A 13,307-nucleotide genomic window follows, 5' to 3' on the forward strand; every position below is an offset into this window, starting at 1 on the left:
ACGCCAGATTTAGAAGGCAGGGTAAACAGAATCCTAAATGATCCTAGACTTACCAACGTACAAAACTTTAATCAATATCCTAACTAATAGAATTCATTATAATAATTCCTATGTACACTTGAAATTATAAAATAAAACTTTAATCTATACATATTATCAATTCCTTTTGCATATATAATATTTACAATTCTGCTATATTGTCATTCATTTATTGTCTAACAATATTAGACACTTTTGCAACCCTTCTAGTCTTTTTTCTAATAAATCTATCGCTATCGGTGACCTATTCAAACACCATGATATACTATCGTTTATTACATTTATTTTCGTTCTCCTATTCGCAATTTCTTTCATTAAAGTTGTATTTTCTTCTTCTATCGCGTTTACTTGTTTCTCCAATAAGTCGCTTTCTTCTTTAATTACCTGCGCGTCCAATGAACGTAAATGTAAGGACACGTTTCCGGGTGGCCTCCTAAAATCAAAGAAACATTAATTAGCTAATAATAATAAATTAACAATTAAATATTCATAACTAGTCCATCTCACCAAGCATCTCCAATCATGGAAGAATCTGCATCCGACAATTTCGCAATCTTTTCCAAACCCTGGTTTAAACTTCCTTCGCTCAATACTTCCTCCAGATCATCCTTCATGTTGTCATACAGTTCCTTGAACATCGCCTTGTGCAATTTTTGTGCAATTTTCGGCTTCGATTTCAAAATCGTCAGGATTTCGCGAAAGGCATCTTCACTGCAAAAGAAAAATTTCCAAACGTTTGAAACATTTCCACGAATATTCGAAACTGTAATTTAAGCTAGGCTTGCAAATTTTACAAGTTTTACAATCACTTAATAACACTTTCTTACGAATGTTAATTATCCTCCAGACCCACTTAACCTAATTGTAATTGCACATATATGGAAACGTACGATTCATATGATAATGCATCTAGCTGGATTTTTCGCATTTCATTCTACAATCGATTTCATTAACGTGAGATCGAGGTATAATAAACGAAAGTATGTGCACATATTGTTGTACGTGTGGTAACTCGAACGAGAAATATTTCTTTTCTATCAACACCTCGCCAGATAAACGCGTGGTTCCGTGAATGATGTACATTCAATGATCGTTGCTTGCATACGGTGGCTCTGCTATCGCCGGGATCAAATTTTTCTTTGTTTACCGTGCACAAAGACTGGCGCGATTGAATGGGGGAGGAACCAGTATCCGGACAGGCCAATCCAGTTTTGTAGGATTATAATAAGCATACAATGGTAACACGTAATCGAGTTGCACAATTTCCGGAATATTTTTTCGTGTATCAACAACGATGATTAATAAGAAATCATTTATTAATTATGAAAACACGAATAAGTGGTTTTTCTTTTTTTTTATTAATATATAATACATTGTAACTTTGAAAATGATTAAATTGAGACAATTATTTCACACATTATTTTAGCCCAAGATCTATCGACAATTAACGTTTAATTACTTTGTGATTGCTAAAAGACGGTCACCAACAGTTCTTTAAAATAATACATTTATTCGTATGCTTTACAAAGTGTCATGAAAAATTATGGTATTTTTCAAAGAAATGCAAACTAATCAATTTAGATTTCGTATTAAATATACTGTACATTATACTTCTCGTGGGAAGAGTAGAGAATCGTGAACATAAAGACCACTCCTTCGCTTCTTCTTCCGTCGCTTCACACGCACACAATCAGGCCGGGACGGGTGCAATTTGATATCAATGCTACATATTTGCATTAGTCCTGGCCTAATCGAGTACGCTTCTCGCGTCCTCCTCCATAGACGAGTCTCCATAATCCGTCTGTGGTAATGTTCGACGTAACGTTGGACTCCCACCGCTACATGAGGTCATCGCGAAAAAATGTTACAGTACCGTTTCCGCCTTAGAAAAGGAAAAAACCACGCGATTATTAAACGAAGAACATGTAAGCAACGGAAATAAAATAATACTACAAGATAAGTAACGCCATAGAGGATACATTGTAGAACGCGTGTTCAACATTATATTATTCTAACGCGAGAACAACGAAGGAGCAGAGGAACGAACACGACGACCGCGCGACACGCACTGCACGAATGATGGAGCCGAACGATGGTGACCGCACCAGGGGCCCTTTGTTTCCTCGAACACTTCGTGGAATTCTTCGAAGGTCGACTGGTGTGTTGGATTTCAAAGACCGGCAGTTTCTGAGAAGCGGCCGATTTCGAAAATCAACCCGTTGCGCCCATGGTACGGTCAAACGGCGCCCGACAATTGCTCGGCCACGTGAACACCGACAAATTAACATGCTACTCCTAGAGAGGCCAATGACATCGAGTAACACCGTGGTTCGTTTGGGTCATTGGTGAGATCCCTCCTCCTCCTCCCACTCCTCTTTTTTTACGGCCGATAAACGAAACGTTGGGCTCTCTAAAAACCTATCACTGTGTGCGTATTACTGTTACACACTCGCGCCTCCCTTTGCCTTTCGTTAATTAAAGCGGCATTCTTGACCGCGGCTCGTACTTGACACACTTACGTTGGCAGTACTGTTATCGTACGAGTATACGCGAACACAATATAACCTGAAATTCGTTAGCCAGCTCTAGTCCCGCACAATAAAGCACGAGAGATTTTGCACATTTCATTTATTTTCGCCGCTCGTTCCACGAACGTTACGGGGCGGAGCATGAGCTACGGGTCTCTTGCGATATTTATATTATGGGTTTGCGAAAGGAAACATGTTTGTGGGTTCTATAGGATTTTCACAATATTCGTTTATATTAATCTGCTTTTAATTGAAAGCTTGTTTCCACATATTTATTAGAAATCGAGTCTTCGTAAGAGCTTCCAGTATACATTCATTAATATTTTTGGAAAAATATTATATTTACATTTGTTATAATATACTTAAAGTTATGGGTAATAAGCAAACAATTTGGAATAACAGCTATAATTATAAACAAAATTTAGATTTGAATATTAATTGACGCGCATGCGTCTATCACGTAAAAATACCGCCAGCGTCAGGATACATGACAGCTTACATAACCTCTCAAAGTAATTTCTTAACACCAAACGTTCCACTATAATACTAACAATAATGTATTTTATATTAATTATAACGAATACTATATTAATATGCTTGAATATTTCCTAAAATTATACTTTTCTTTGTTCGAAAGAATATCACTCACCTCACTGACTCCGCAATGTGTTTAAAGTTATTTGAAATAGCTAATCGAAATAAAAGAACATTGTTCGGATGCTTAGGCTCTTGATCCTCGTCCATTCCAGACTCAACTGCGTATAATTACCGAGTCCTCGAATTTCACTAACTGAACACTTCAACGAAAACTGGCAATAACGGCTCTTTCATTCTATAAGACCCGGACTTCTACTTTTGCATCTCGGAACTGTTGGAAATAATTCGAATCGTTTGAAAGTATGTCGGGAACTTCGAAGTAGTTCCACACGCTACTTGTAGATGGCAGTTTTGTGCTTAAAATCATTTCCAATTGAATGTTACCAACCCTTCTTTTTTCAAATCAATACGTTGTATGCCCTGCTATTTAAATTTAAAAAGAAACATGCTTTTCATACGTGAAAAAAAATATAAATGTAAGGTACATTACTAAACATAAAAAATAAGCTGAATAAAATAACTTATAGCATGGAAAATCTGTCTTTAAGAAAGTACAACCGTTTAAATATTTAATAATACTCCAGAATGTAATTTTACTTCCTGGTACTAATTAAAAATTCAAAGTTACTCAACTCGAGAGAAAATCACTTCACGCGAGTAAAATTAGTGGCAATAATAGTAATAAAAACGGAATTGAAGATGTACAACTGGCAATAAAAACAGATGCTGTGACGGGGCCCGCAATAACTTACTTAAGTCTAATTAACGTTCTCCTGAAATTGCACACGAACGTTACACGTGCATTCTAATCACCTGTATCACTATTAATTAGACGTAACGTCACGTCAACTTTAATTAGCATGTATTGCTTCGAGTGAAATCCGCTAAATATGTGAAACAGGAGAATATTGCTAATGTAGATTTTTCAAAGATGCATCTTCACGTATACTTTCAACAAAAAGTTAAGAATGACCAATAATAAAACCCCTATTAAATTTCACGTACAAACTTTCTTTGTTTTTACTATCATTTATTGAAAAACTAAAAATACCATCCCTGAAATCTCCATCTCGCATAAACTTTCATAAAATCTATGGTATTAACCTATCCGGTGCCGCCTCTATCGATCGGTGATTTCCTGTTTCAACGTTTCCTTCGTAAAAACAAAGAAAAATCATTGTAACAACCACAAACAATAATATAAAATTTCGAAATAAGACTATTAAAATAAAAAACAGAACTAGATCTTCTGAGAAACCACACTTCTTGAAACTGGCAGGAAAAGGGTTAAGCTTGCCGTGGAATAATCATCCAAGATATATCCGACGTCGCGAACCCGCGTCGTTCTGAGAGCGTGGTTCAAAGGATCTGCTCTTATATTCCCCAGCATCCAAGGCGAACAGGTCGAGTCCGGGTGTCGGTATACAAACTACCAAGCTAGAAATTAGATCATCCAGCTACGTAGCTCGGGGCTGATGGCGTTCAGCTTCGTTAGAGCATGGCTGCACCCCTACCCTCGGCGAGGTGCGCTGTTACGAGCGGTTCTCCGGTGCCTGGCGGCTTCAAAGGTCACCGTTGACGCTTGGAAGAAGAGACGTTCGCCGTTACCGTAGATTCTCAAAGTAGCTCGCGTTCAGTCGAACCGATGTGATGTGCCTCCGTTCCATTATGCAACCAGTCTGAACTATATTTTCTTTTCCCCGTACAGCTTGGCGCGGAGAGAAGGTTCGCGCTACCGTAGGCACCCATTCACTCTCAAGACGATCCTCTTAAATCGAGAAACGGCATCTTCTTCCACACGAATGTCGATCGCGATCGGCGCGATACGTTTTCGAATTCCATAGAACAGGATACCAATCCAACGGGGTCTTTAACAACGGTTAAACGTCTCCTTTGTTCTCCAGGTTCCTTTTACCATCCTCATCCTGGTCGATTACATCGTTTGACGTGGCCGTAGCCCGGAGGTAACTAGAAGAAGGAGAAATGTTTAAATTTTACACGTTCCCGTGAACGTCGAGGCGATTATCGTCACGATGGTATCCCGGATGAAAGTACCAGTACGTATTTAGGAATTCCAATGCACGAGAATCGTCCGTCCGTTGCGTCAGGACCGCGTGGAATTGCGCGAAGATTGTTTCGCGAACGTGTGCCCCGTCCACTAGCTCGTCATCCTCCCTGTGTTATCATCGCCGTTATAACGTCCACGTTGATGTTGCATCAGTCAGGCAGAAGAACCGCCGAGACCGCAACATTTTTTTCCCTTTCGACGACCTCCGGCGTGGTTCTTTCGAAATGGTACGATCATCCGTATACAGAGTAGAGATCGTAACAAAGAAAGCAAGGCAATAGTAGCCGGTATTGGAGGGAGGCATTATGCGTACAGTCCCCCTTGTTCGAGATCATTATTCAATAACGACGTGTGAGCCGCTTCCGCGACTCGCTCGCTCATGTCTTATTTCACCTAGAATTCGTACCGCGGAGAAAGTCGATTGGAATTGTCGTCTGATTATTCTGATTACAGAAATACCGTCACGCCGCCCTGAAGCGAAATTGTTTCTCTTCGCAACACATGTAATACACACCGTGTACAGAGCTGTAATTAGCGAACCTATCAAAACGTGTACAAGAAGCGTTTCTTAATGCATTAAACCTCAACCTCTTCCAGATGAACGTACCGCGATATTTCTCTTGCGATATCCTGCCGTACCGTCTGAAATCTCAGATACACAGTACCGATAGATAATTCAAATAAGGTACAAAGGTTTCGATCTTCTCACTGGCCAAGACAAAAGTGCAATAATACCAATCCTAGCCAATCGTTGTCCCTAAAAAGAGAGACAACAGGTGAAACAATGAGAAAGGAACATCGGAAGGATAAAAAAAAATCTTCAAGTCCTCCTACAAGTATCATGCAATGCCTTATTCGGCCTTTACCACCAGAAGAGATCAGGTGTCCGGGTTTGGAACGTTCTAACGGAACATAGATCGCTTATTGCTCGCCTAGAATCTCTTCATGTTCTCGTGCACGATCCTTTTTTGGGCGACAGCGCCCATCGTTGAGGAGAGACTTGTACGAGCATCGTGGCGGAACAGAACTCTCGATGAAGCGTTTCGCCGATGAACCTCACCTCTGGCATAACACGAGCAGCAAGATAGATGAATGCGCGGATAGCGCGCCAAAGGGCTGGGTCTTCTCAAAGCGTATCGGTGTGTTCGGTGACTCGATCCGTTTAGAAAGCATCCCAGGTCTATTCTTTCCATGCTCTGCTCTCTATACATTGTCTCGAACGGTTGTCGTGGTATCCTATTATCGTGGCTCTTGCTCACGATTGCCCTGTTTTTTGCGCTGGCCGCACCCCTGCATCAGCTAATTCGAATGGCTCCCAATGAACCGATGATCCTATCGATCATCAAATCACGCTGGTTTTCTGTATTCTGTCCAACGTTTCCCTCGATTCCCGGCATCTACGTTTGATTCCTCCCAGAGATCTCGTGTTCCTCAGCTTGAATCTATTACCACAGATCGGTAGATAAGCGCACTAACCCTTGGTCGAGTGTCAGATATACCAGTCACCTGTCTGGGTTGAGTTAAGGAATTTAGTAGTTGGTTAAAGAGACACGAATAGGATCATTAGGTCTTACCTTTGTATAGTAGTTTTTCCCTGGGAAACACGGGGTTAAAAGTCGTACTTTTTCTTCTCTTTATTCATCGGTAGGTTCAAGGGTGCAATGTGAATCGGTAGAGATTGTTCACACGGTGATTGTTCGTCCATTTGGTGCTCTAAAAATCTGACTCCTTTCCTTCGACACATAAACAATTTTTCAATAGATCTTTTAAAGAGAGCTTTCTATAATAATTCGTTTGAAAAAAGTTCTCATAGAATGCTGAACTTTCGGTGAACATTCGTAGAAAGCTACCCCCTAAAAATTCGTATCGCCGCCTCGGGATCCATGTGAAGTGGGCGAAGTGAAGATTTGCAGGCGAGGATGAGAAATGTATGGGAAAGAGCAGCGTGATTTATGGTTTTCCGTAGAACTGATTTTACTTCTGCTCCGGCGCTGCCACTCGCTTTGTCGAACTATCAACGCGAGAGGAGACCGGCGAGACGCTCGCGGGACTATAAATCGATTTTAGAAATTAAAGGGTTTACATAACTGCGAGAAGCACACCGAGATAACTCGTCGGGGGAGTGAGATGGATTACCTCACCGATTCAGGAACTTTCTTTCACAAACGCTTATTATGAACCTCATAAAAAGAAAGTATGACCGATTATGCAACACATTTCACTCACCCTTTAGGCAATACACGTGTAGTACTAGAGACACGATGTCCAAGCGATTCTATCGGAAGGATATAAGCCGAAGGTTCAAATAAAACGATCACCTCCCGATAGAGGCTGAAATTACACAGCATATTCCTACATTTCATTTCCATATTATAAACCTAACCCTCGATTTGCAATTTTCAATTTATTTTACACAGTTTATTACATACTCTTTACCCTCGGTGTAAAAATATAGTCCCGATTTACACGGTACCAATTAGTCCTGTAGATCAAGGGTTAGGTATACTTTAAAACTCGTTTCCATGTACAATTTTGTTTTCTCTCCGAGCGATTTTCCTCCCTCCCGTGGTGCTGCGTCGGTAATTGCACGCAGATGAACACATTCTCACGGTTAGCAATCATATCCACCAATACGCGCTTCTCACCTATAACGCAACATCAATTAACTAGTTTCTATACCGTAATAATGAACACATACTAGAGAAAGCTTTCTAATTACAATCTCCAAAACTCGCATTACAATAAAATCGATAAAAGGATCGACTATCGATCCATGCGTAAAATAAAAGTTCCAAATCTATTCGGAGATGAAGCCGAGATTCAACAGACAAACACAATAGGTTAGAGAGGGTTAATCACAGAGCTGTGCTGCGCAGACAAACGAAAAATCTCCAATCGGGCAAAGATTAAACCGATCTCCTTGTGTACATCGCCGAATCGAGACCCATGGTAAAAGTGAACACAGTCTGAATAAGGAACTAAACTGTTCCTCGGACAGAATCGGAGAGACGAGAGAGGTAAAAGATGGTTATTGGGAAGCGATCACGTCGAGGCGTCTGCCTCGGAGCGTGAGTACGGTGACCTGAGGGGGATCGTTAAGCGGCGAGTTACGTGCCGATCGGTAACACCAGAGACGATTTGGAGCGGCATCTCTGTACACGTATATACACACGCTTGCACACCTACGATACATCACATGCATTACGTGTATACCATCGGGCAGAGTTGATGCGCAACGCACCAGGTTGCGCAATGATCGCGCGAGAGCACGCGGTTGCAGAGCGTGCGTTGCTCTCTATAAGCCATCCCATCTATCGTGGATGGTGATGACGCGACCCCGTGTGCCCGCCAATGCGATGTCGGACGCAAGATGACCGATATAATTACAAAGAGGGAACGCACGCATCTTAAATCGTACACCGCAACCTGTGAACGTCGCCATCCTTCAATATCAGAGGCCGCCGCTCTCTATCCTTTTTTCTCGCGTGAATTGTGTCTTGCACGAACCGATGGTTCGCGTAACCTCTCTTTTTCTGACAGGCGACGCTGTCGTCCCTTCGCCTGTCTATATTGCTCTTCTACATACCAGCCACAGTTCACTTTCATGTCGACCCGATTAGTCGACCTTCAGGTCCGACGAGAGATGTCCGCCGATCTGTATCACCTGACTTGCGCAATCACCCCCTCATCCTACATCTCTCACTGTTGCTCATCTTCATAGATTCGCCTCCCCCTCGGTTCCCCTGTGCTCTTCCTCCAACGTATACATCTTTCTCTGTTCCTCCCGTGTTACCTGAGTTCGCGAACTTCACCGAGGGACGCGGCACCGGGTGTTCACCACGAGTCGACGCCGTTTCTAAGAGTCTTCCTCTGTGTCGCTAGGTGGGAGGAAGACGATCCGTGGATCGGTATATAAGCACGGTTGCTTCGACCTGAATCTGCACAGACCAATTATTGCCATCGTTTGGCGATAGAACGTTCCACTGTGCGAACAGTATCATCGGGGAGGTTCGTTTTTCACAAGGATCGTACGGGTTCATCGGCGAGATGAGATCGGTACGGGTCAACACTATTTTCCCGCGCTAACTGACGCGCATCTTCGACCGCGCAGCTTCTTGCTCTCGAACTATCGAAGAGTCCGCGACTCAGTGATATCGATCAATTATATCTATTTTTCTTGACATAACCTTATTTTCAAATTCAAACACCATTTGTATCTGTATATTCTTTTCTAACATTAGATAGAGTCGGTGAAATATTGCGAAGTGTGCTTAAGAAAATCTATCAGTGACAGTACGAGTTAAAACTTATTACATTTCAAATTTTCAAAAGATCTCGGAAACTTCTCCAAATTTCCTGAACAAAATTAGCCCAAGTTGTAGTAGGTTCGGTATTCAAAGCACTGAAACATATTTCAACAGCTCGCTATCGCGTTGCTGGCCGTGGTCGGTACGTGTTACGCAGCCCGACTGGACAACACTTACCTTCCCCCGGGCAATGCAGGCACCGCAGGAGGTGCAGGCTTGATTCAAGCTCCAAATCGTGGACCTGGAGGCCCTGGTGGCCCAGGAGGTCCTGGTGGACACGGTGGACCTGGTGGTCCTGGTAGACCAGGAGGACCTGGTGGACCAGGATTTGGCGGAGGTGGTGGAGGTGGCAGTCCCTTCGGTGGCGGAGGTGGAAATACTTATGGTGCACGTAAGTTTTACAATTTTTTATCACTTTTGAACTTGTAAATAATACGTGAAAATAAAAGTTGAAAGGAGACGTTTATATACCTCCTGACTGTTCAACACGACTTCGATAATCGTATATTCAAATGTTGAATCGAACAAAGTTCGATGATCGATTTTTATCGAATCGAGCATTCATTTCGCTTGCTTGTACTTTCTAAAAACATTTCTTAATAAAATGTACGATATAATTACTGCAATCCTTTAAAGGCGGGTTCTCAGTAAAGAATTATTGATTTTCCCACATCGAATTACTATACTTCATGGCACGAGCGGTGCATCTAAATTGCGCCTCATAATGCCATAATAACATAGCCAGTATCCCATATTAGGCTTGAATGCCGTACGCGACGATATTAATGTTTATTGAATGTTTCGTAGACTCGTTGTAGGCGACTTTTCGAGTTCGATCATCGTTGCGCCTCTTTTTATTATCTAATCTCTAATATCAGGTTCCACGGTGAAAGGTGGTATAACAGCGTTTTCATGCCTTTTGCGTGAAAACATTGCAATTACCGTTATTGGGCCAATATCGTGTTTGGACGGGGCAAGTTTATTGCGATACTTACGCCAAATTTATTTCAGTAGAATGTAAAATGCAAAACTTCTCTAACCTACGTAGGAGTAGAACTTTTTTTTGCACTTGAAGATTACCTAACCGAGAGAAAACGCGTACACTTACTTAGCAACCCGAGTAGAGTCGTTTAATGTGCACACACCGTTATGTGCTATACATTATTCTTTTTCTCCCTATTACCTGCCGTCACCACGGACATTTCACACATCATTAAAATCATTATTGCCATAAAACTCGCGAGGGAAATCTCGCAACGAATTACCCAATCGCAGAAAACGAAATCGTCAGAACCGTCGACGCACTCACACGTTTCGGCAACATGCACCGGGAGGAAATCATTCGAACGATCGCAGAGCGAGGCAGAGTTGTGTCACGTTGCATCAGAAAGGGAGAAAGATGGTCGGGTTGCATAAAAATATGTAAAGTATGCCGTGAAACCGGGGACGAAAGAAAAGTGAAAACCATCTAATCACTTTATCCCTCGAGGCGTTTCTCTAATGAAGACACGCATGTTCGTCTCGTTGCCCCCCACCCGGTATACTGCGAATAATCCAACGATTCGAAGATTGTGAGAATCAGAGTTGCGAAAATAAGAACATCACCGTTGTACGTGTGTGTCTCCTTTTGTACGGCGGCGTCGCGACCAACCGAGTAATTAGGCTCCATTCAGTTACGGATTAATCTCGAGTAAGTACGTTCGAGGATTTCACCTGGAGCATGGCGCAACCACGAGGATTGCACAGATACTCTGATCGATAAAAAGTCGATTATACGAGACGGGACAAGAGATGCGTACTGTTCGAACTTGTTGAAATTCTGGCTGACTAATTGTATCTATTAGAGAGAACATGCTCTCTCCTCTTGCTTTTTTGGCTCTGTCGATCATCGACTGTCTATCGCTGTGTTGCTTAACCATTTGACAGCTTGCCGTGCCTAAGAGATGCTCGCGGCGATTTTAGATTGGATCAGCTATGTAAAACATATCACAGATTAAAACTACAAGGATATTTTTTATACGGAATGAACGCAAAATTCTTAAGGGTTAAAAGTCAATTGGAGGAGAAAAATCATGTGAGTCAGTCAAAATCTCTGAGGCAACTTGGATGATTCACTTCTGCAAAACGACGACTTTCTAAATGAAACGTGATTGAATCAGTTGTGTAACATTTTGAAAATTTTTTTCAATTTCTGTTTCAGCTGGTGGCGGTGGCGGCGGCGGCGGCGGTGGACCAAGGGGAGGTCCAGGTCAGGATGTACCCATCGTCTCGTTTAACAACCAGAATGGCGGTGACGGCAACTACCAATTCAGCTACGAAACAGGAAATGGTATCAGTGCGCAAGAAACGGGTCACCCGCAAGGTGAGACCAGGGCCAGTCTCGTTTCCCAATCTCAGTAGCCCGTGTTCCTCTTCTTCGCGGTTCGTCGCTGCCATTTCTCGCCGTTATGAATATTCCTATCCATCATCGTGCACACGGCCTCGAATCGTTCCGTCTTACAATAGAATCGGCCGGCCGGGTGAACGCAATAATACTGCAACTCCTAAAATGTGACTTCCACCCAGCTTATTTCCAACACTTCGTAGATACTTTTCTTGCAAGATAGAGGAACGGTTCCAGCAATACCTGTGATGGTGAAGTAGCTGAACGATGCTATGATGAAAATAACATTTTTTTTGGGCATATGTTCATGAAAGTATTAGGAATGGGTAAGTGAGGCTTTCCTGAGTAAAATTAACCCAAACATGACTCAATTCGAACTGTTTTTTACTGAAAGCATTGTACCGGGTGTACTTCGATTTTCAAATCAAATTTAAAAAATTGTCCAAATAGCGTGTTGTGTGAGTTCATTTTACTCAGGAAAACCTCAGCTATCTATCGGTAATACGCTCACGAATATATAATGAAAAACAACAAATTTTTATTTTCCTCTTCATCGTTACTTTTCTCACTAAATAATACGATAAAAGGTCAAAGGCAACTGCATGTTCCGATTTCGGCTACCAGTTCAGTTCGCAATGAATGATTAGCGAACAATGATCACTACTAACAAACTGGAAAGCCGCAAAAATGCTCCATACGTGATGCAATCTGTATAAGTACCTGTTGCATCAACTGTACACATGTATTCTTGCTCTGCTAGGTAACTCGGAAGCAGTGAGCGGATCATACTCCTACACCGGACCCGATGGTGTACAGTATAGCGTCACCTATACCGCGGACGAAGAGGGATTCCACCCACAGGGCGCGCATCTACCGACTCCACCTCCAATTCCGCCTGAAATTCAACGAGGCGTTGAGTTAGCTCTCGCAGCAGAAGCTAGAGGCGAGAATCAAGATACTTCCGGTGGTGGCGGCGGCGGCAACGGAGGCGGAGGCGGATACTCTCCAGGGGGTGGTTACAGTGAGTTTCATCGATAGTATCTCGCTTGAAGTAGACGTTTGCGTGGAGTTATTTGAATTAGGAAATTTTCAGTGGAAGAATACCTTAATGTTTATTTATATTTTTCTAAGGCGGTAACGGTGGAGGTGGAGGTGGTGGTGGTGGCCGAGGAGGAGGAGGAGGTAGTGGCCAGTATCAGGGTCCAAACTCGTACCAAACAAGCTCGGGCGGCTACCATTACTAGAGGACACCGTACAAGTCATTGCGTATTACACGATCAGTCTTGTTTCATTACAGTAATATCATTTAAAGGCGGACGTATGTACATAAGAATATATCGTTTATGTAACTTTTTTATTTATATAAAATATGAATACCTTATTTA

At 42.3% G+C, this 13,307-nt stretch overlaps 2 protein-coding genes across 2 annotated transcripts; one reads left to right on the forward strand and one right to left on the reverse strand.

Moving 5' to 3' along the window:
• Positions 1-204: 204 nt before the first annotated feature.
• LOC108576820 lies at positions 205-3,311 on the reverse strand. Its single transcript, XM_017939881.1, has 3 exons — positions 3,217-3,311; positions 547-750; positions 205-472 (listed from the first exon to the last, which is right to left on the reverse strand). The coding sequence occupies exons 1-3, from the start codon at positions 3,309-3,311 to the stop codon at positions 205-207; spliced, it is 567 nt and encodes a 188-aa protein (XP_017795370.1).
• A 1,886-nt stretch (positions 3,312-5,197) lies between these two features.
• Positions 5,198-13,166, forward strand: LOC108576821 (pupal cuticle protein 20-like). The gene is made up of 5 exons (XM_017939882.1): positions 5,198-5,221; positions 9,654-9,930; positions 11,740-11,901; positions 12,683-12,943; positions 13,054-13,166. Exons 1-5 carry the CDS (start codon positions 5,198-5,200, stop codon positions 13,164-13,166), a joined length of 837 nt encoding a protein of 278 aa, XP_017795371.1.
• The last annotated feature ends 141 nt before the right edge of the window (positions 13,167-13,307 follow it).

The sequence above is a fragment of the Habropoda laboriosa genome, unplaced genomic scaffold (genome assembly GCF_001263275.1).
Source record: "Habropoda laboriosa isolate 0110345459 unplaced genomic scaffold, ASM126327v1 scaffold563, whole genome shotgun sequence".
NCBI lineage: Eukaryota > Metazoa > Arthropoda > Insecta > Hymenoptera > Apidae > Habropoda > Habropoda laboriosa.